The sequence below is a fragment of the Schistocerca serialis genome, chromosome 5 (genome assembly GCF_023864345.2).
Source record: "Schistocerca serialis cubense isolate TAMUIC-IGC-003099 chromosome 5, iqSchSeri2.2, whole genome shotgun sequence".
NCBI classification, from domain to species: domain Eukaryota; kingdom Metazoa; phylum Arthropoda; class Insecta; order Orthoptera; family Acrididae; genus Schistocerca; species Schistocerca serialis.
In genome coordinates this window covers 87,052,424-87,076,618 of record NC_064642.1, presented here as the reverse complement: position 1 = coordinate 87,076,618, position 24,195 = coordinate 87,052,424, and the positions used below count along the sequence as shown (strand labels likewise).

Genomic DNA, 24,195 nt, shown 5'->3' with positions numbered 1-24,195 from the left:
AGGGGACTGATGACTCAGATGTGCTCAGAGCCATTTGAACCATTTTTGAGCAATAACGTGGTGTCATTTTTCAGTAGGACAGTGTCATGTACACGTGGCATGTGTCTCTATGAACTGTCTTTGAGGTAGTCCAACGGCCAGCAAAAATCTTCAGATCTGTCGCTGATAGAACATATGTAGGTTCAGTCTGGACATCTGCTTCGGGTCACTGACTCTATCTAGGATATCTAGGACCAGTCACAACAGCTGTGGACCATCTTGCTTCCGGCGATAATGCAATAGCTTTTTGACCCCCTTCTTAATCGAATCAGTGCATGAATCAAGGTCACAGAGGGTACAACGTCGTATTGATAAGTGAGCTCATACCGCCCAGTTCTTCGTAAATTTGACTCTGTTTTCTAATCACTGATGTGACATACCCTCTCATCTTCTGAAGCTTCATTTCGTTTCCTCGCCCCCTCCTGTATGCTTCACTTATTTGTCAGACAGTGTGCTACTGAAAGCGTCCTACTGTACGCGTTTTTCGGAGTCTGACTTTCACAACCTTTACGGTCTTAACACAAATGATCATATAAATATTGTTTTCCAGTGGATCAGGACATGGCAAAGCGTATGAAATTACAGTTAATGATTGGCTGTAGTGCCAACTTTTATCCAAGGATGACACCTTCTTCTCTTTGTTTCGGTCCACCTAAATTGAATTATTTGAATTACTTTTGGAACATCTTTCCGTATCTGAGTACTGTTGTAGTTTATTTTGTCGCCAGCAACTTGATTTGTATACCTTCGTAATTTTTCTTCTTTTTGAGGTTGAATGTGTGTATGTTGTTTTGTGAAATGGCTTATAAATTTTTATGTAAACACTGCTCTGTGATTTTTGAGAAATGGTGCGTTGACACAATAACAAAATAGCAATAGTTAAGTCTTGTGCTTCACCTTGTCAACATATTGCCTAATTTGTTAATCTGATACTTTCCTGCCTTCTATAATTTTGATTCATCTGATGTATAACGTTGAGCTAGATACAAATTATCAGCTATTGTGCCTGTTCATTTTCCAGAAATGATGAATACCTGTAAGTTATCGCTTTCTGAAATTAGTGCGATCTATTCGTTTTGTAAATAAAAAATGTTTTTCTTTCTGCAATGTGTTTTATTTCTTCCAGAGGCTTTTCGCCTTCTATTTTAACGCATCCTCACTGGAATCTAGAATGATACTGTTTGTTTTGGCGAGCGATATTTGTAGATTATAAAACTGTTCATACTTTGTTTTTTACGTTAATAAGTGGTTAGTTACACCCCTTCGCGGTTTTGGTTGGCACTGCGTTTCCTCTAATCTATTCACATGCTGGAGGTCGCACTGTAATTTCACTCTCGAAACTACTTTGTGGGGTAGATACGCATCTATTATCACACTTCTCATAGTGATTTAAAGACTCGTAAGAAAAGTGAACTGACATTCTTGTCTGACACGCGGATGTCTTTTATGATAGCTCTTCTTCTTCTTTTGTACTTTTTCTTCTTCATTCTTTTGTGCCTTTGTCCTGCATCGGCGCGGGTCGACAAAGATATTAACGGATTTGGCATGATTAGTTTAAGGGATGTCCAAATACCAATTCTGTCCCGTTGCCTCTTGGGATTTAATATATGTATCCAACAGTTTTCGTGCAGTGTTATTCATGTGAGACTGACCGAATGTTTTCAAGTCGCGTAACTGAGGTGTGGCTTAAGTACCAGCACGGCACTCACCAAATTGGGTGTGGGGAAACTGTCTAAAAACCACACCGACCGTCATCGTTGATCCGCCGGGCGGATTCTGTCCTGGCCAGCGTACCTCCCCGTCCCGGAAGCGGCGCTTTAACACTCGCGGCTATCCCGGTGGGTCTCTGTTGAGATTAATTTATGAGAAAAATAGTGTCCTGTGTGTACTGACCCACCCGTTTCCATTTGAACTTGCTTCGTTGTTACACAAAACTCCTATCTCTTAAAAGAATCGGTCTTGTTGGCATAGGGTGACAGCTATTGAACTATACGAAATGAAATCGTCATAACTTCTGAACGGTTTGCGTTAGGAATTTCAAACGGCACGGTTGGCCGCGGGGCACGATGGGAATTAGTATGCGTATGCGCATGCGCCCTGTTGTTGTCGGCCATTTGCACGTGAAAATGTCACGGTACCAGCGTGCCTGAGTGTATAGCGCTTGTGAAGGCCTTTTTATGCAAGCGCTAACAGCACACCTACGACTCAGAGGAAGTTTGCGACCGAGTTCAAGATGTAGACAACCGGTCCAAGTGTGCTAACAATGAAGAATTTGATTCGCAGGTTTGAGAGACCGGATAGTGGTCGTGATGACAGTGTTGGCAATGTCGGTCGTCCAAAAAGGGTGAAAAAGCCTGAAAACATCGAGGAGACACGCCCTGGGTTTCAAACCAGTCCCAGGAAATTGACCAGACGAGCTCCGCAACAGGTGGGAATCGACCGTGAGACACTGTGACAAATTTCTGTTGGAGACGTGCATCTCTTCCCACACAGAATTCAAATCCATCAGCCATCAAGTCCCAGGGCCATGGAAGAGCGGTTGTGTTTCGCCAACACTATTGTCCACAGAATTGACGAACAGGACTTTGATGTAAATATGGTTTGGTTTAGTGACGACTTTTATTTAGATGCGTTCGTCAAGAAGCAAAATTGGCGCATTTGTGAGACTGAGAATCTACATTTCGCGATCGAGAAGTCTCTCCACATTTAACGGGTGACAGTGTGATGTCGAGTCACGGAACAATCAGTGCGAGGTTCCTTGATAGCACGGTGGCTACCGAATGGTATGTGAAGGTTTTAGAAGATGCTTTCATCCCTACTATCCAGGGTGACCCTGATTTCGACAAGATGTGGTTCATGCAAGACAAAGCTCGAACGCATTGAAGCATGAGAATGTTTGATGTCCTGGAGGAGCACTCTGGGGACAGCATTTGGTTCTAGGGTACCCAGATGCCACTGTCATGGGCATCAATTGGGCGCCATATACTCCGGATCTGAACACATGTGAATCCTTTTTGTGGGGCTATATTAAAGACAACGTGTACAGCAATAGCCCAAAAAGCTGGAAACAGCCATTCAGGTCATCGACAGCATCGATGTTCCGACACTTAAGCGGGTCACGCAGAATTTAGCTACTCGTCTGCGCCACATCTCCGGCAATGATAGCGGGCATATCGAACGTGTCGTAACCTAAATCAGAATACCTGTGGTGACGTTTAATTGTTGAAGAAAGTGTTTGTACGGCATAGTTTGTAACTAATTTATGTTTTTTTCATGTAGTCAGTAATTTCATCCTGTATCAGAGAGTCTTTATTATTGTAAGACTGTTTGTCAACATGGTTTGCCTGACACTTATCTTTCTCTTTTTCAGGAAACGTCTGAAGTCGACGAACACTCACAGTAAGTAAACCTGAGTATTATGGGTCAATCGTGTACAATTTATGGTAGAAATGGAATCAAAATCTAATAGATACACGATTAAGATTTTCTGTTGTATGCTATTATTCAGTAGGAAGACGAGTTTAATAGAAAATAGTACTTGTATTACACTACTGTAGGTTTGTAGATCGTCGCATACCAGTTTCACCTGAAGTCATAGCAGTCATCTGTTCCAAAAACAATACTTTTCTCCTTTCTTCAGTTTTGTTTCGCGAACTTCTTCGCGAAATTACTTTTCTTGCTTGGGTGTTGCAGTTTCTCAGTTCACATCATTTTAAAGAGAATTTTTGGATCGTATCTTGTTTACATGAAGTCCTTGCTTCTCCTTAGCAAAATAAAAGGTCCTTCAAGTAAGGTAAAAATGGCCCGCCCGGTTGGTCGTGTGGTCTAACGCACGGCTTTCCGGAGTGGGAAGGAGCGCCTGGTCTCCGGCACGAATCCGCCCGGCGGACTTGTGTCGAGGTCCGGTGACCCGGCCAGTCTGTGGATGGTTTTTAGGCGGTTTTCCATCTGCCACGGCGAATGCGGGCTGGTTCCCCTTATTCCGCCTCAGCTACACTATGTCGGCGATTGCTGCGCAAACAAGTTCTCCACGTACGCGTACACCACCATTACTCTGCCACGCAAACATAGGGGTTACACTCGTCTGGTGTGAGACGTTCCCTGGGGGGGGGGGGGGGATCGCACAATAACCCTGGATTCGGTGAGGGGCGGTGGAGGGGAGAAGTGGACTGCGGTAGTCGTCGTGTAGTTGTGGACCACTGCTGCTGCGGCGGGGACGGAGCCTCTCCGTCGTTTCTAGGCTCCCGGTTAACATACAAACACATACAATACAAAAGGTAAAAATTGTGTCGAAGTTTGTATTAACTCAGGTTTGGCATACAAGACAGTAACTATTTATTTGATCATATACAAGCCGCAAATGACGTGACATGAAACTTATACAACTCATAAGCAGTATGGAACGAAGCATATACACATGATGAATGACATAAAAAATTTAGTCTATGCTACTAAAAATTGCACTTCAGTATCGTGGATGACGCAGTGAATGACATCTCAGTGCTGTTACGCTATTTTGCTGTGACTATATGACTGTGACGGTGTGTTTTATGTTGCTACACCAAAATAACATGTTTTTCGTGTATGAATATAAGAATCAAGAGAATATTTATGTACTTAACGATGAATGTTTATGCAAATGAAGAACCACAGTTGTTCTCTGGAAAAAGTGCTTCTGTTGCAAACTCGAGACCACCTGGTTAGGAGACCCGTCGTTGCCCGCCATGCGCTGACGCTGCGCCGCTCAGAAGCAGCCGTTGAGGAAGTGCCCGGCGCGGCCGCCGCTGCAGTGCTGGCGGTAGACGGTCCACGCGTTGAACCCGTCGCCGGAGAGCCGCTGGTGCTCGGCGTGGATGCGGCGCGCGCACGTCACGTCATCCGAAATGTCGTCGTCCTGCAGCCGGTCACAGGAGATGCCGCACGCCCAGCCGTGGCCCGGCGGCGAACACCTGCGCACACCGACCACGTCGCACTTCAAATGTCTGTCCTCTGAATTTTCTCAACAGTGTTCCTCAAAACGAGGTCGCCTTCCCTCCAGGGGCTCCCCATTTGAGTTCCCGAAACATCTCCGCAACACTTGCGTGTTGTTCGAACCTACTGATCTAGCAGCCCGCATAGCATCTTACACTGAACTGCCAAAGAATCTGGTACAGGCATACGTATTCTAATACAGAGATATGTAAACAGGCAGAATACGACGCTGCGGTCGGCAACACATATACTCTACTGGCCATTAAAATTGCTACACCACGAAGATGACGTGCTACAGACGCGAAATTTAACCAACAGGAAGAAGATGCTGTGATATGCAAATGATTAGCTTTTCAGAGCATTCACACAAGGTTGGCGCCGGTGGCGACACCTTCAACGTGCTGACATGAGGGAAGTTTCCAACCGATTTTTCATACACAAACAGCAGTTGACCGGCGTTGCCTGGAGAAACGTTATTGTGATGCCTCGTGTAAGGAGGAGAAATGCGTACCATCACGTTTCCGACTTTGATAAAGGTCGGATTGTAGACTATCGCGATTGCGGTTTATCATATCGTGACATTGCTGCTCACGTTGGTCGAGATCCAATGACTGTTAGCAGAATATGGAATCGGTGGGTTCAGGAGGCTAATATGGAACGCCGTGCTGGATCCCAACGGCCTCGTATCACTAGCAGTCGAGATGACAGGCACCTTATCCGCATGGCTGTGACGGATCTCGATCCCTGAGTCAACAGATGGGGGACGTTTGCAAGACAACAACCATCTGCACGAACAGTTCGACGACGTTTGCAGCAGCATGGACTATCAGCTCGGAGACCATGGCTGCCGTTACCCTTGACGCTGCATCACAGACAGGAGCGCCTGCGATGGTGTACTCAACGACGAACCTGGGTGCACGAATGGCAAAACGTCATTTTTTCGGGTGAATCCAGGTTCTGTTTAAATCATTATCATGGTCGCATCCGTGTTTGGCGACATCGCGGTGAACGCACATTGGAAGCGTGTATTCGTCATCGCCATACTGGCGTATCACCCGGCGTGATGGTATGGGGTGCCATTGGTTACACGTCTCCGTCACCTCTTGTTCGAATTGACGGCACTTTGAACAGTGGACGTTACATTTCAGATGTGTTACGACCCGTGGCTCTACCCTTCATTCGATCTCTGCGAAACCCTACATTTCAGCAGGATAATGCACGACCGCATGTTGCAGGTCCTGTACGGGCCTTACTGGATACAGAAAATGTTCGACTGCTGCACTGGCCAGCACATTCTCCAGATATCTCACCAATTGAAAACGTCTGGTCAATGGTGGCCGAGCAACTGGCTCGTCACAATACGCCAGTCACTACTCTTGATGAACTGTGGTATCGTGTTGAAGCTGCATGGGCAGCTGTACCTGTAAACGCCATCCAAGCTCTGTTTGACTCAATGCCCAGGCGTATCAAGGCTGTTATTACGGCCAGAGGTGGTTGTTCTGGGTACTGATTTATCAGGATCTATGCACCCAAATTGCGTGAAAATATAATCACATGTCAGTTCTAGTATATTTGTCCATGAATACCAGTTTATCATCCGCATTTCTTCTTGGTGTAGCAATTTTAATGGCCGGTAGTGTATAAGACAAGTGTCTGGCGCACCTGTTAGATCGGTTACTGCTACTACACTGGCGGGTTATCAAGGTTTAAGTGAGACTGAATGTGGTGTTATAGTCGGTGCACGAGCGACGGGACACAGCATCTCCGAGGTAGCGATGAAGTGGGGATTTTTCTCTATGACTATTTCGCGAGTGTACCGTGAATATCAGGAATCCGGTAAAACATGAAATCTCCGACAGCACTGCGGCCGGAAAAAGATGCTGGAAGAACGGGACCAACGACGACTGAAGGCAACCCTTCCGCAAATTGCCGCAGATTTCAGCGCTGGGCCATCAACAAGTGTCAGCGTGCGAACTATTCAACGAAACACCACCGATATGAGCTTTCGGAGCCAAAGGCCCACTCGTGTATCCTTGATTACTGCACGACACAAAGCTTTACGCCTCGCCTGGGCCCGTAAACACCGACATTGGATTATTGATGTCTGGAAATATATTGCCTGATCGGACGAGTCTCGTTTCATATTGTATCGAGTGGATGGACGTGTACGGGTGTGGAGACAACCTCATGAATCCATGGACCCTGCATGTCATCAGGGGACTGTTACGGCTGGTGGATGCTCTGTAATGGTGAGGGGCGTGTGCAGTTGGTATGATATGGGACCGCTGATACGTCTAGATACGATTCTGACGGGTGACACGTACGTAAGCATCATGTCTGATCACCTGCGTCCATTCATGTCCATTGTGCATCGCAACGGCCTTGGACAATTCCAGCAGGACAATGCTGCACCCTACACGTCCAGAATTCTACAGAGTGGCTCAGTTCAAACACTTACGCTGGCCATCAAACTCCCCAGAGATGATCGTATCTGGCATGCCTTGCAACGTGGTGTTCAGAAGAGATCTCCAATCCCTCGTACTCTGACGGATTTATGGACAGTCCTGCAGGATTCATAGTGTCAGTTCCCTCCAGCACTACTTCAGACATTAGTCGAGTCCATGTCACGTCGTGTTGTGGCACTTCTGCGTGCTCGCGGGGCCCGTACACGATATTAGAGACATGTACCTGTTTCTTTGGCTCTTCAGTGTATACGTGCTCTGCTTTACACACGAACTACATTTTCCTGAAATTCTCCCAATAAGCCGAAGTTGACCATTCGCCTTCCCCACAACAATCCTTACACTCCCGTTCCATTTCATATCGCTTTGCAGTGTATGTAATGGGCGTGGCTGTCTGAAGCAGCACAGTGCCAATGCTGTATCCGAACATTACGCGTTTATTTTTCCTGCTCTTCTACATTGACTTACATTTTTTCTACATTAAGAGCTAGCTGCCGTTCATCTCACCAACCAGTAATTTGGTCTAAGTCATCTTGTATCCTCCTACAGTCATCGATAACATCTTCCCTTCGCCACAGGATTACCAAGAAACAGCCGCAGATTACTGCTCACCCTGTCAGCCAGGTCCATTTATACTCATGGTGAGTAACAGCAGTCCTAGCACACATCCCTGGGGCACTCCTGACGAGACCCTTGTCTCTGATGAACACTCGCCGACTGCGTTCTGTTGCTCAAGAAGTCTTCAAACCACTCACATATCTGGGAACCTATTCCGTATGCTCGTACCTTCGTCAGCAGTCCGCAATGGGGCATCGTGTCAAAAGCTTTTCGGAAATTTAGAAATATTGAATCTGCCCGTTGCCCTTCATTAATAGTTGGTAGTATATCATGTGGGAAAATGGAAAGCTTAGTTTCGCGCGAGCGATGCTTTCTAAAATCGTTCTTATTCGTGGACAGAACTAAGAATATATTCAGTAGTTGTGCAGAAAACCTGTGTTAATGATATCGGTCTGTAATTTTGGGGTTCCGTTCTTTTACCCTTCTTATATACAAAAGTCACCCATGCTTTTTCCCAGTCGTTGGAACTTTGCGCTGGGCAGAGATCCGCGATAAACGCAAGCTGAGTATGATTGTTCTGCGAGACTTATGCAGGAGGAGGTAATATGTTGCCCAAATCTTCTGGTACACTACACTCTCTGAAATTCAACAGTAAATCTCCCAGTGATGCACAAAGTCTCCCTTCTAGCGTCCGCCATTGGAGTCTGTTGAATCTCTCCGTAATGCTCTCGCTCCAGTATACGATCTTGTTACGAAATTCGCCAGTCTAAATTTTATCGTCTCTCTCGTTTCTATTAATCCTACTTATGAAGATTCTCGGACTGATGAACAAAAGAATCGGTCCAACAAGCGTTTTCTCAACCACTCGTTTCGTGAATGAATAACATTCATTAAGACTCTCCTAATGAATCTCAGCCTGGGATCTGTTTTTCCCATCGTTAGCCTTATGAGGTTATTCCACTATGGGTCTCTCCGTTTATCGCCAGTAGTGTAATCGAACATAAGTGGATCTATTCGCCTATTTTTTACGCGATACGTGACATTTATTTACGTTCAGGGTCAACTGACAGTCCCTGCACAATCATCGATCTTCTGCGGGTCTTCCTGACATTTTGCTATAGTCTTAAGGCGTTTGATTCTTCCTCTGGAACAGGGTTTCCCAAACTGTGTTCCGCGGAACATTGGTGTTCCGCCGCAAGTGAGTAAGTGCTCCACGAAAAACTGAAAATAACATTGTGTTTCTTTCTTCAGTTTGGACGTTTTGAATATGCTAATTAGTTTTTAAAAATTTTACTATGATTTCCATGTTGTTGGTCATGATTTTAAATTGAAGTAATCACTGACTAAAACAAGTTTATCTCCTTTTTTGAAAATTTCATTAACGTTCAAAATAGACTAGGTATTCCATAAAAGTACCAGGATTGTCAAAATGTTCCCCTGCTCTAGGCAAATATCAGCATTGTCGGCGAACAGCCTCACGGAACCTTCAACGTTGCCTATTACATTATTAATATATATTCTACTCCCTTGGCATACTCCTAAAATCACTTTTAAATCCGATTGGTAACATTTCTCTATTTATAAATTTTTACTCGCATTTATAACTTCGCTTTTCTGTACGGAATGTAAAACTGCGTTCAGAATTCTGAGGAACGAGAAGTCCCAGGTAAATGTTACCAATATATTGCGAGGTAGTAAGGTGGTAGTGAGGCTGCTATCTTAGACCTCCTTACCGGCCGTTTTCTGTAGGGTTTATATCACCTAAAGCTTTCGACCGTGTCAGTCACCATATTTTATAAACTATTTATCAAAGGCAAGGGAACACCAAGCACTTAATACAAGTTACGAAAGCCTAGGTGAAGAAACAAACTTCATAATAAAGACTGAAGCTATAACAATTAATAGAGCAATGAGTCAAGGGCCTTGTATATCGCCCACAGCTTTTACTACCTATATTGACAACATTCTTAGACAGTGGAAAACTAACGTCAACTGAAGCATTAAAATTGGATCAGATAAGTGGACATAGCCAGCAATGTTCGTTAACGACTTAACAGTTTTAGAAGAGTGAGGAGGCTCTGCAAATGGCAAAATATTGCCCAGACCAAAGATCTACCTCTTAAAATTTCGATATTTCTCATAGAAAGATTAAGATTAGGGGTTTTGAAAGACAAGATACTGCTCTTTCCGAAATAGTCCTAAAAGCTCACGCTTTGAACGCGTTTCGTATTATAACTTCTTAGGTACCAGCGACGCGCAAGTCGCCGACGTGGCGTCAACTAAAAAGACTTGCACCAGGCGACCGGTCTACCCGACGGGAGGCCCTTGTCACACGACGTTTCATTTCATTTCAACTTGAAAAAAAGACATTAAATATGCATCAGATGATGTGTGGTACAATAGACAAAACAATAGGCAACGAAGTGCGGAAGAAACAAAAATAAAATTTGATAAAGTGATGGCTAAACCTGGTTTTCCATACGGCCCAGAGTCGAGAACATTACGAAAACAAGGCGAAACGCCTATACTGGCCACAGAAATGAAATTTATGAGTTGCGCGAAAGATTTCTGTTTGAGGGATTAGATACGGAATGAAGTTATCAGGGTTGAATTTGTAAATTTATTTATTTGACGAATGTATACAACGAAACAGAGTAAAATAGCTAGAACTTGTCGATAATACCTCGCCTCGGACATGGATGTGTGTGATGTCCTTAGGTTAGTTAGGTTTAAGTAGTTCTAAGTCTAGGGGACTGATGACCTCAGTCCCATAGTGTTCAGAGCCATTTGAACCATTTGGATGAGGTTTGTGCACAGCCGATAAACAACGACTGCTGTTTTTCGTCTACTGCGTTTAATTTTCTTAATGATACAATTAGATATACATCACAGATAATGGTTATTTTACTGACACCCTCACGTAGGCATTACACACGATTATTTGCTTTTGCCGAGCGGCTTTGCGCCATTTATTCGCGTCTGGAAACTATATCTACGCGAATTTGAACTATTATTTTCCTTCATTCTGCATGATTCAATGACTAACATAGTTTCGATGAATTTTGCATGTACTTCAACTTTTGCCATTGTGGTTCCGCATAGAAATTTCATTCTTGGTACTTTATTCGTCAGAACCTGTAATGAGTTGGCCATGCTACTTTACATTATTTTATCCTATATTGATGTGAAATGTGGATGTAAGAAGCATTATCTGATTTTTACAGCATCATATATATGTCCATGAGATAAAATCTGTTCTGTGAATCAAACGTTAATTACATATTTATTTAAATTGTTTGGTGTATAATTATTAGTCCTTCTTTGCCTTTTCAATGATATCAAGTGTATCATGCATTCCTATGACGAACTACATCTGTTTGCTGGCAGACTACGTAGCTACTTGTCACCTAAACTAAATTTTGTGCTTTGTAGGGATTAAACTTCGATTATCTTTTACATAAATTAGTGGCAGTATAATGCTATTGTAATCTAATTTATCAAAATTTGTTTCGTTTGTGACTCACTCTGTATGTTTTATTTTTATGCAGGGTTCCTTGATAATGGGGCTATGACTCCGAAACTAGTAACTGTGCAACCTGTGTTTCCACAACAAATACGTAACTGTACTTCTGACGCAACTTGCCTGAACTTGCAGATCGTCAGCTGCCGAGCCAGACGTAACACGCATTTATACTGTGCGCATCTGTTTTGTATATGAACACTTGCACAAATAGTGGAGAACGTAACGACTCCTGGGACTGAGTTACGCAGTATTATTAGATACGAACCTAATTCAGAGAGTATTATGTGAGACAAATGACTTTGACCTTTCACATCGATTTAAGAAATTAACCATTTCTCCGCCATAATGCGTGAAATAGGAAAGTGGGGTCGTCGTGGTAGAGCTCTGACGGTTGTACAGGTTGTAGTGTTTTCCTAGAGTCGTCCGTGCAAAATTCCTGTTGTTCGACACGCACAGGGAAACCACGAATCGCTCTACGAGTTTTGCTCAATAGGGAGACCACTGCCAGCAATAGACGAGGGTCTGGATTTGTTTTCCCGTCGGGCTTGCAGTGATAACCTGCCACGAATGATCAACACGAAGTATACGAGATCTGACAAATGAGAAACTTAGCAGCTCGCATCACAAAGGATGTACTTCACGCATACATTAATCCGCGACTGTTTCTAGACTCTAGGTTGTGCCATTACGGAATGAAAAGTTTAACCTAAATCGATCTACTTAGCGGCAGCGGACGAATAGTTTTCGACATACTCTTTCTAATACTGCAAACGACGTAGACCCTGTACAGTTTCGGTAAGATCCGCATTACAGAAATTTTTCAACTATATACTGTAGACACTGGCGACTGACGGCGACGAACATAAATGGGAAATATTTTGTAAGAACACAACTTTGCAGCATAAAGCACTATCTTTTGTGTCAGACCACTTACATGACGTTTTCGGCTAAGTGAAAGAACACAGTTATAACAAACTGCTAGCCGCGCGGTCTAGGGCGCCTTGTCACGGTTCGCGTGACTCCCCCCGTCGGAGGGCCAAGTCCACCCTCGGGCATGAGTGTGTGTGTTGTCCTTAGAGTAAGTTAGTTTAATTAGTGTGTAAGCCAAGGGACCAATGACCTCAGCAGTTTGGTCCCACAGAACATTGCCACAAATTTACAAATTTACGAAACAAACTGGCCGGCCGCTGTGGTCGAGCGGTTCTGTGCCCTTCAGTCCGGAACCACGCCGCTGCTACGGTCGCAGGTTCGAATCCTGCCTCGGGCATGGATGTGTGTGATGTCCTTAGGTTAATTAGGTTTAAGTAGTTCTCAGTCTAGGGGACTGATGACCTCAGATGTTAAGTCCCATATTGCTTAGAGCCATTTGAACCAAAACTAATTGCTCGTCCACAGTTATGTCATGACAAATAATATAAAGGCTACTTCAGCTACAATTTGGACTGTACGAAATACTGAAGCGTTAGCTACCTCCATAGATCGCTGCCGATTTCATAGGTGTTTGTTAAGGAGCTCAATCTTTTCTGATGGCCTGGAGCAGCCATGCAGACAGCAGAGAAAGCAAGTTCTCAACAGGAAAAGACAGTCAGAGAGAGGAGCGTTGCGCGCGCGCTCGTGTGTGTGTGTGTGTGTGTGTGTGTGTGTGTGTGTAGGGAGGCTTATACCACGTTGGTTCGAGGGCGTGCTGAAAAGTAATGCCTCCGAATTTTTTATAGGAAAACCCTTAAACCTTTTTAAATAAAACAAATGTTATTAAAATTATACGTATTTACTTTTCATGTCATTTTTCAACAAAGTCACCCTGATGACGAAAGCATTTCTCTCAGTGAGAGACCCGTTTCTTGATACTATCACTGTAGAATGTTTGAACTGGGTTGACGAAGCCATAATTTCACTTCTGTTTGCGCCGCTTCATCACTGTCAGTGTTAAGTGCTCGAAGGATTTCGTTAAGTTTTGGAAATACACGAAAATCGGAGGTGGCTAATGGCAGCGATGATAGATGACAGTGAACGCAGGGCATCGGACTGCTGCAAATGTCGCAGCGTTCGTGTGTGGTCTGGCATTATCATGATGAAGGAGAGGGTGCTCATTCGAAACTAGATTACAGCTCGCTATTTCCCACGCACCAACGTAGTTAGGTCACACTCCGTTATGTTACACATTACAATTTTAGCCCTCTAGCGACAAAGGGCTAAAAATACGTGGAAATGAAGAATAAAGATGTACAATGTTAGTAATGTTTGTTATATTTAAAAAGCTTTAAGAGTTTTCATATAAAAATTCGGTGGCATTACTTCTCAGCACGGTGTCGTACAACAATTGTACTGTGTGTTTTGTACCGATCATCAGGGTGAGTGGACGTGCCACACGGAAACAACAAACACACGTTTCGTGGAAGTGCGTTGTTGAAGTGTTTATTTTTAATAATCATACTTGTCGCTACAAACTGTATAGTTTTCCAAAAACAATATTACGCGATGTAATTAATTATTTCCCTTGTTTCACATTCTGTTGTAATGTCCCTCCTCTGAGAAGTCATAGGTTGTTCCCATGAAGGGACCGAAATGCTTTCATCACAAACTTTGAGACAATTCAGACGGCATTCGTTATAAAGGGCCCTACAGTGTTGCGCGCGGTACTGATCTTGACAGATTTACAATGTTGACAGTGGTTGGCACTACAAAAGATTAGCGATCTGAAGTCTTCTGGTTGACGCCGACGTTTACGAATCACAATTACGGAATGCAGCTGTGAGGAAAAGCTGGGCGCCTAGTAAGGTGCCTGTGCTGAGTAAGCTATGCTAGCTTTCTGAGCTTCCCGCAGACCGTCTGTAAAACTGGCGTAGCTGAAATGCACGCATAGTTCTAATACGCACTGTTTACCCACGTGAGGACTGAGGGTGCATCATGAATAAAAACAAAACACGTCTGCGGCAAAATCTTCACATTCAAAATGGTTCAAATGGCTCTGAGCACTATGGGACTCAACTGCTGAGGTCATTAGTCCCCTAGAACTTAGAACTAGTTAAACCTAACTAACCTAAGGACTTCACAAACATCCATGCCCGAGGCAGGATTCGAACCTGCGACCGTAGCGGTCTTGCGGTTCCAGACTGCAGCGCCTTTAACCGCACGGCCACTTCGGCCGGCTCTTCACATTCACACTACACTTAAAAAGAAAAATAATGTTAATTATTATTGGAACAGCTTCTGTGGAATATGTCTATCCCGGCAAGATGTCGAATGAGTGAATGCGTCTCCATATTAAAATTGTATTAGTAAAAGACTGTTGCTCAACCGACACTGTTACGTGTAAGGAATTACCGGCGGCAAACAACAAGAAATGTATTTGGAAGATACATGAACGAGTTACTAAGAAGTATCAACGGATGTAAAGGTACAGACTGGAGTCAGAAATGTTGCTACCGGAAATGAACTAAATATATGCAACGTAAGTCAGAAGAAAATAAGAGATGCAAGAAATGCCTATCTGGGGTATGGAGATGGGATTTGTAAATAGTATAAGGAGTATAAGGAATGAAAAATAACAGACAGAATATATCGGAAATGAACTTAACACAAGCCGATTGAGCTGCCCCTATCACTGGTTTTTATGCAACATGCAACACCTTCAAACACCAGACGCAAGAGCCGGCCGGAGTGGCCGAGCGGTTCTATGCGCTACAGTCTGGAACCGAGCGACCGCTACGGTCGCAGGCATGGATGTGTGTGATGTCCTTGGGTTAGTTAGGTTTAAGTAGTTCTAAGTTCTAGGGGACCGATGACCTCAGCAGTAAAGTCCCGTAGTTCTCAGAGCCAACAGGATAATTGAGCTGCCCCTACCACTGGGTTTTATGCAACCTGCAACACCTTCAAACACCACACGCAAGATTTTCCTATTCTCTCGCTCTCTACGCGCAAACTGTTAGTTTTACACAAAAAATAAACAGAACCTTTTTGAAGGAAATTTAATCTAGTTAAATTTTGTAGTGAGACGCGTTTTCGCTACAGGCCATAGTTTTCGAATTATTCAAGAAAAATTTACAAAAGTGACCTTCAGACGTGGTTTTCTTGGATCGAAACTATAGCCGTCAAGAAAAAATGGAGAATGTCTACAGTGAATGGATCCTGAAAGGTAACGAGTAAAAATAAGTAAATACGAAAGAAAAGAAACCGAGGCCCTAGGAGTGGAGGAGAAGTAACATGCAGAAAACAGCTTTAAATGGGGAGCGAAAAAGAAGAAGAAGAAGATGAAGAAGAAGAGGTGTGCCTTCTGTATCTGTAGATGACTGATGCCGGACTCACCAGTACTTGTCGGAGATCTGGAAGATGCCGTGGTCGAGACTGCCGTCGCCGTTGAGGCGGCCGACAGCCGCGGTGTCGAAGTTGGACTCGTAGTTGGCGATGCAGACCCAGGTGGCGAGCTGGTCCCAGGGCAGGCCGTGGCGGTAGCGCAGCTCCCTGGCCAGCTCGCAGCGGCCGAACCTCCTGGCGTGCGCCGGCGTGGCCGCCGCCATCAGCAGCAGCAGCGCCACGGCTGCCGGTAGTCGGCTCTGTGAGGCGGCCATGGTGGAGGAGGAGGAGGAGCACGGGGCGAGTGCAGACAGCAGACGGCTCGCCGCCGCCGCTTTTATGCGGATGCGCGGCGGGGCCTGCGTGGGAGGGGGGGGGGGGGGGGAGGGCATGCGGGCAGCCACTTCCACGACACCTCATTGGTCCAAAACACGGTCACTGCTGCGGTTGACAAACGACCGAGGAAGCGGCCGGCGCGCAGAAACCCCCGTGTTACGAGGAAGAGGCCTCTGAACCGTACTCTGCTTGTGCACCAGTCTTCAGGAAGCCCCCTCTGTTATTGACACTGGCAAGATATTGCTCCCAGGGATTCAAAGATTTTAGAGAGAGAGCTTTAATTTCAATAACATAAATGTGACATAAAGTCATGCAGGCGGCAGGCGACACTGTTACAAAAGTCAGTAGTTCTCCATCGAGACTGACTGGGTCGCAATGTTAAAAGTCTAATATCAGGCAAGGAATGACGTTTTTGCTTATAGGGTGCGTTTCAGAATTTACGCATCATCCGATATCGAGGATCGATTACAGCACATAGATATGGCGTTTCAAGTTGTATCTGAAACAAACAATCATCAGGTTACCCTCCATTCGGAAGGCTGTTGCACGCAGCGACTGTTATATTGACTTTTGAAATTTTATTGGCAGATCTAGATTTCAGCTACAAACTAGCCATTCTCAATGCACTATCATTTTTGATCAATGCATGTAATGCGTTTTACCTTTACTTCTACTGTGATCGTTACTTCTTGCTAAATTTCAATATTGTAGATCAATGGGCAGTACCCTATAGATCTCGATGAATGAGTATGCAAGTATCAAAATATGTGACATAAATAGTCAAACGTTTTTATTGCAGTTACTTAGAAGCTAACGTTAATACTCCCAAACTCACTCATACTTACTCCCCTACACCTACTTTGGATTCTAGTGTGACGACTGCATGCCGGAGTTATGGCTTGAAGAAGGTACTGTGTACTGTGTTGGTCGGGTTTCATCCACAGTTCATTGGACTGTGGATGAAACCCGACCAACAGGCATTACATGCATTGATCAAAAATGATAGTGCATTGAGAATGGCTAGTTTCTAGCTGAAATATAGATCTGCCAATAAAATTTCAAAAGGACCACTGATAGCTGAAATCTATTATTTACGAGTGAAACAAACTAGTCTGCAAATATTTGTTTCACATACAACTCTAAGCGCCATATCTACGTGTGTATTCCCTCCTGGACATCTGATGACTGATAATTCCGAAACGCTTCATATGAGCAATAAAGTCATTCCTTGCCAGATGTCTGACTTTTACCATTGTTACTCAGTCAGCCTGAATGAAAAACTTCTGATTGTTTTCATTTCAAGTTTGACGTCGGTTACGAAATGATAAAAGAAATATTTCTTTCGTCTGATATAATTACCAATTAACGATTTTCGGATTTCTTTCCTTTACTTGTGCTGTGAACGTTACATCTTGCCAAATTTCGTTATTGTAGATCTGTGGGAAGTACCCTATAGATCTCGATTAGTGAGTACGCAAGTACCAAAACATGTGATATAAATGGTCATACCTTTTTATTGCATTGACTTAGAAGCTGAAGGACCATAGACCTTAGTATATGACATAAATTTTCAACTTGATTCGTCTACCCGTTTCTGAGAAAAATGCGTAGGCAGCTGGAGCCTCTCCTGGTATCACCCTATGCTTCTTTCATATGCCAAGCTCATTCTGCATTTGTTGGTACCTTTTGGTTCCGTGCCTAAATCGGTAAAAATGGAAACCTTGGAAAACCGTTTTATTTATTTGTCTGTCTATTCGTCCGTCAGACAGTTTAAAAACAGTCCGACAGTTAAAAACCCTTGTCCTCACGAATGGGTACACGTATCAAGTCGAAGTTTATGTCAAGTACTGAGATCAGTAGTCCCTTGGCGATGTAAAAAATTGAAGCTTCGATGTCAGTGCAGTCAAAAGATAAGGCCATTTGCATCACATATGTTAATACTCCCAAACTCACTCATACTTTCTTCCGTGCACCTACTTGGGATTCTAGTGTGACGACTGCATGCCGGGGTCATGGCATGAAGAAGGTACTGTGTACTTCCCGTTGGCCTAGTATCATGAAATTTAACAAATAAGTAGATTTCACAGTACAAGCAAAGGGAAAAAATCCGAAAACTGTAAATCTGTAATTGTATCACACCAATAAATTTTTGTCATTTGTTATCATACTGTCTGTCCGTCCGTCTGTTACGACCCATTTTTCTCAGCAACAGGTAGACGCATCAAGTTCAAATTTATGTCACATACTAAGGTCTATGGTTCCTTGGCTGTATAATAAACGTTAGCTTCTAAGTCAATGCAATAAAAACGTTTGACCATCTATGTCACATGTTTTGGTACTTGCATACTCATTCATCGAGATCTATAGGGTACTGCCCATTTATCTACAATAATGAAATTTAGCAGGAAGTAACGATCACAGTACAATTAAAGGTAAAAAATCCGAAAATTGTTAATTGGCAATTATATCACACGAAAAAATATTTCTTTTTTCATTTGTTATCCGATGTCAGATTTGAAATTAAAACAATATGATGTCTTTCATTCAAGCTGACAGAGTCGCAATGATAAAAGTCAGACATCTGGCAAGGAATGACTTTATTGCTCATATGAAGCGTTTCCGAATTTTATCAATAATGAGATATCCAGAGGGGAATACACACGTAGATATGGCGCTTCAAGTTGCATGCGAAACAAATATTCGCAGATATTTTGTTTCAACTTGTAACGCCGTATCTACGTGCTGTAATTGCTCTTGCATATCTGATGATGGATAAATTCCGAGACGCATAATACAAGCAATACAATCATCCCAGAATGGGATTTTCACTCTGCAGCGGAGTGTGCGCTGGTGAGTCTCGGACTGGCACACAGTTTTAATCTGCCAGGAAGTTTCATATCATCGCACGAGAGTGAAAATCCCATTCTTGAAACATCCCCCAGGCTGTGGCTAAGCCATGTCTCCGCAGTATCCTTTCTTTCAGGAATGCTGGTTGTGCAAGTTTCTCAGGAGAGCTTCTGTAAAGTTTGCAAGGTAGGAGACGAGGTACTGGCAGAAGTAAGGCTGTGAGTACGGGGCGTGAGTCGTGCTTGGGTAGCTCAGATGGTAGAGCATTTGCCTGCGAAAGGCAAAGGTCCCGAGTTAGAGTCTCGGTCTGACACACATTTTAAATATGCCAGAAAGTTTCAATACAGACATTCTTTGCCTGATGCTTGACTTCTTAACATTGCGACCGAGTCAGCCTCAATGGAGAACTACTGCTTTTGTAATAGTGTCGCCTGCTGCCTGCATGACTTTATGTCACATTTATGTTACTGAAATTGAACCTCCCTCGAAAATCTTGTAATCCCTGGGACCGATATCTTGCTGGTATTAATAACAGGCAAAAATGGTCGAAATTCTTCATTACCGAAGTGAATGACCTGTCTGTATACATAGTTAAGTTTGCATGGACCCCGCCCCCCCAGTACGTGAGTCCTGCTCGCACGTGGCCAGCTTTTGTCTATTCAGCTACCTGTCTTTTTGGGAACTGTATATTCAGATCTTCAATCTTAGCAACATAGCCGTAAATTTGCTATCTTTTCCTCGAAATAGTATTTCCACTATTACACTGTATTATTTTTTATTTTCATTCTGTCAAAGCGACTTCTTTCGAGGTCACAGAAACGTTCCCGAGCACTGTTCCTTAAAAATAACATACAAACAGCAAGTTCAAATGGTTCAAATGGCTCTGAGCACTATGGGACTCAACTGCTGAGGTCATTAGTCCCCTAGAACTTAGAACTAGTTAAACCTAACTAACCTAAGGACATCACAAACATCCATGCCCGAGGCAGGATTCGAACCTGCGACCGTAGCGGTCTGCGGTTCCAGACTGCAGCGCCTTTAACCGCACGGCCACTTCGGCCGGCACAAACAGCAAGTCTCGGCATAAAGATAGGAATGTTGGTAAATTGAATTATAGCAGTATTACTCTGCCATTAATTTATGAAACATACAATAGAACACCAATACTTACAACGCATAAAATGTAATTCACAGTATTAATGTGCAATCTGCTAAGCAAATAGTTATAGTTCGTCATAGGAATAAAACAGTCTAGCTATTTGCTTAATAGATTAGATAGGTATCTGCAACCTAACTACATTTTATTATCTGTAGGAATTAATGTCCCACTGTATATTACATAAGTTGATGACAGCATAGTGTTTTTATAATGTAATTTACCAAAATTTGTATCTTTGTGCTGAGATTCACTCTCTAAATATTATTTCTATTCAGGAAAGGGTGGAATGGCGATGCGATACCGAAACTAGTCCGGCCATCCTCATATAGATTTTCCGTGATTTCCCTAAATCGCCTCAGGCAAATGCCGGGATGGTTCCTTAGAAAGGGCGCGGCCGATTTCCTTCCCAATCCTTCCCTAATCCGAGCTTGTGCTCCGTCTCTAATGACCTCGTTGTCGACGGGACGTTAAACAGTAATCTCCTCCTCCTCCTCCTCCTCCTCCTCCTCCGAAACTAGTCGCAAAGAAAGTCTTATAAATAAAAGCAATAAAAATGTAGCTGTCTGACTACTATTTGCAGATAAAACTTTACCATCTTCACACACAAAAGTTTTCCTCTTAAAAGAATTTAAAAGACGTCGATAAATTCGTTAAACGAAGGCAAGATTTTTCGGCTAAGGCTATAATTTAATTCGTACCTCCTGTTGGTGACTCCGTGTTTTATACACGACGGACTTGCAAGAAGTCCTAACAAAATTACAGTTTCAATGAGAAAACGTCGCTTTAAACCTGATCCTGTTCGACGCGTCTCAGGTGCATTCTGGTCGCAGCCGCCAGAGATGGCGGTCATGTGTGTGTGTGTGTTGTACTTCATCCTTTTCTGAAGAAGGCTTTGGTCGAAAGCTTAGTGTGTAACTGTCTTTTCGTAGTGCCTGTATACATCTCAAAATGTTATCTTTACAGTGAGTAGCAATCTGTCGTTTTCGTAATTGTCGCTTTAAATTGACGTATTTAAATTACTTAACTAATTATCTGATTCAACTGTAGCATTGTTACACTACGACAGTGACATGATAAGAATTAAAATCATGTTCCGGAACCAGTCACGATTCTTGTATGTTATTTGTTGACATGCGTTTGTTAACGACGCGTTTCGAGCCACTGGTGCTCGTCATCAGGCGTCGGAAGGTTATTTTTATATCGTTTTGATTGTCAAAGCCAGCGGCTTCAATGCACAGGTGCGAAAAATAACTGCCTGACATTGTGATTGGTTGTGGGACATACATGGTGATGTTAATCCAGTTATATTCTTTTTGGTTTGAATATTTGTAGTGGTTGTTTTATTTTAATAATGCTGACAGAATCAGCTGCAGACGGAAGTGCGTCTTGTCATGGTAAGCGCTGAGGGTGGACGTCGCATGTGGTTTGTACTTAGACATGAACGTCGAGTTAATCCATTACTTACGTGACAGAATCTGGACTCTAACAGCACAAGTGTTGTTTGGTTTACCATCCGAGTCGAGGGAACCGGCTGAGTCCCACTATGAATGTCTGTAGTGTAATTTGGCAACTGTTTTCTCTATAGATTCGTGGCCCGAATCTCTGTCTGCTCTTCCGATCTCTTTGACAAACCCGTCGGCAGAACGAGGGCTTCTACTTATACCGAGTCTTCGGTCACTATTGCAGATATTTTTATTCAAAATTTACACATTTTCTGGAATCTAGCGCGATATGGTCTGATTAATTGTCAATGACAGTTCTCCTAGAGCACAAATAGCTGTTCAAAATCATGTCCCCACTTGTTGAAACCGAGCGATGAGATCCAGTGGGTAAGGCACGAGACTTTTATGAGAGAGCCTTTTGGAGAAACTTATGGTCGGCATATATAATTCTTTTCCTGCGTAGCACTAAAGGGACTGCAAAGATTAGCTCCCCCACTTGAATGTACTTTGTCATCACTGTTTAAGAGAATGTGGAGAGATTTGGAAATGGACGCACGAATTCTATGCACACTTTGATCATTCAAATTCCCGTAATAGACCAGTTTCTGGTAACAGAAATTCCTTTCACCACCTGAATTCGAAGTGGCCCCAACTCTTCGAGCGGCTCCACACTGTGAAGAGGAATGAAGGGTGAAGCGCAGTTAAATTTTGGCCATTTTTTTTATCCTCATAGTAAAATTTATAATGAAACAAAAACAGAGACTATGTTATGTCGTTAATTCGCGCTTTCCGTTCTTCAAGATCAAGCAGGAATTAATGACCTCTATGTCATAAAATCGAGCATTTGTTGTTGTTGCTGCTATCTTTAGTTCGAAGACTGTTTTGATGCAGCTCTCCACGTAATTCATTTTCAGGTAGGCTTTTCTTGCTATTTCCAGTCTGCGTTTTATATCCCCTCTACTTCGGTCATCATCAGTTATTTTGCTGCCGAAATAGCAGAACTCACCTACCACATATCGTGTCACATTTTCTAAACTAATCCTCCGTCACCTGATTTAATTCTATTACAGTCCACCGTCCTTTTTTTACTTTAACTGGTATAAATTTGTTTACCTCTTTTCAAGACATTGTCCATGCCGCTCAACTGATCTTCCATGTCCATTGCCGTCTCTGGCAAATTTGAGATGTCACCGCCAAACCTAAGAGTTTTTATTCATTCTCCCTGAGCGTTAATTCATTTCCCAAATTTCTTCGCGGTTTTCTTTGTTGCTTGCTCAAGTTACACGCTGAACAGCGCCAGGATCGCCTAATACTTTGTCACACTCGCTTCTCCAGTGTTGCTTCCCTTTAACATCCTTCGACCCATAACTGCAATGCGGTTTCAGTAAAAATTGTAAATAGTCTTTCAGTCCTAGTATTTTATCGCACCTGTCTTTAGAATTTTAAAGAGTATACTCCAGTCAACATTGTCAAAACCTTACTCTAAATCTACAGTTACTATAAACGTAAGTTTACCTTTCTTCATTTTATCTTTCAAGATAATTCGTAGGGTTCATATTTCCCCGTGTGTTCCTGCATTCCTCCGAAACCCAATCTGGTCTTCCCCGGGGACAGCTTCTGCCAGTCTTTCCATTCTACTGTAAGTAATTCGTATTAATATTTTTCAACCACACGTTTTACGTAAAAAAGTTAAGTTGTAGCTGTGTCTCGAAGTGAATATCAGCAAAGGTGAAACAAAGATAATGGAATGTAGTTTAATTAAATCATGCGATACTAAGGGAACTAGATTTGGAAATGAGACCTAAAAAGGGTAGACAAGTTTGGCTATTTGGGCAACACAATAACTGAAGATGGCTGAAGTAGACACGATAAGAAATGCAGACTGGTAATAGAAAGAAAAGTGTTTCTTGAAAAGAGAAATTTGTTAAGATGGAATATAAATTTAAGTGTTATCAAATATTTTCTGAAGGAGTTCGTCTAGAGTGTAGCCGTGTACGGAAGTGATACGTCGATTGCAAACTGTCCAAACGTGAACAGAACAGTAACTTTTGAAATTCGCGTTCCAAAAGAATGCTGATGTTTGGGTCGGTCGAGCGTATATCCAATGAAGAGGTACCGAACTGAAATGGGGAGAAAGGAAGTTTATTTCATGACTTGATCAAAAGAAGGGCTCAGTGGACAGAAGAAATCCTGAGGCATCAAGATATACATTTGGTGATAGAGGGAATTGTGGAGGGTAAAAATTGTAGAAGCAGACCAAGGTCTGACTACAGTAAGCAGTTTCAAATGGGAGTAGGTTGCATAGTTTTGAAGTGGCTTGCACAGGGTAGACGTGCATGAGTTGCATTGAACCAGTCTTCGAACTAAAGGACACATCAATACAATATTCCATATTCCCGATACATTGAGGGCGAAATAGCGACCAATGCAATACTGAAGTAGTACTCATATATATTTTAGTCTACAGTCACACTTTATCTATTTTGCCGACTGGCTTTCTCCTGACTATTCCCTGGCTCGCAGTCGAGACACTGGCTTCCCAACTAGGTGTGTTAAATACTCTTT

At 43.1% G+C, this 24,195-nt stretch overlaps 2 protein-coding genes across 3 annotated transcripts in view; one reads left to right on the top strand and one right to left on the bottom strand.

The window, feature by feature from the left end:
• Positions 1-24,195, top strand: part of LOC126481682 (H(+)/Cl(-) exchange transporter 4) — a 403,512-nt gene that overhangs the window by 167,166 nt on the left and 212,151 nt on the right. For both annotated transcript variants that reach the window (XM_050105618.1, XM_050105619.1), the window contains one exon: positions 3,410-3,438. The gene's annotated coding sequence lies outside the window, so the exon portion shown is untranslated. Of the gene's footprint in view, positions 1-3,409; positions 3,439-24,195 lie in introns of those variants that run through there.
• On the bottom strand, positions 4,351-16,162 carry LOC126481685 (lysozyme E-like). Its single transcript, XM_050105627.1, has 2 exons — positions 15,859-16,162; positions 4,351-4,988 (listed from the first exon to the last, which is right to left on the bottom strand). The coding sequence occupies exons 1-2, from the start codon at positions 16,119-16,121 to the stop codon at positions 4,784-4,786; spliced, it is 468 nt and encodes a 155-aa protein (XP_049961584.1). The 5' UTR covers positions 16,122-16,162; the 3' UTR covers positions 4,351-4,783.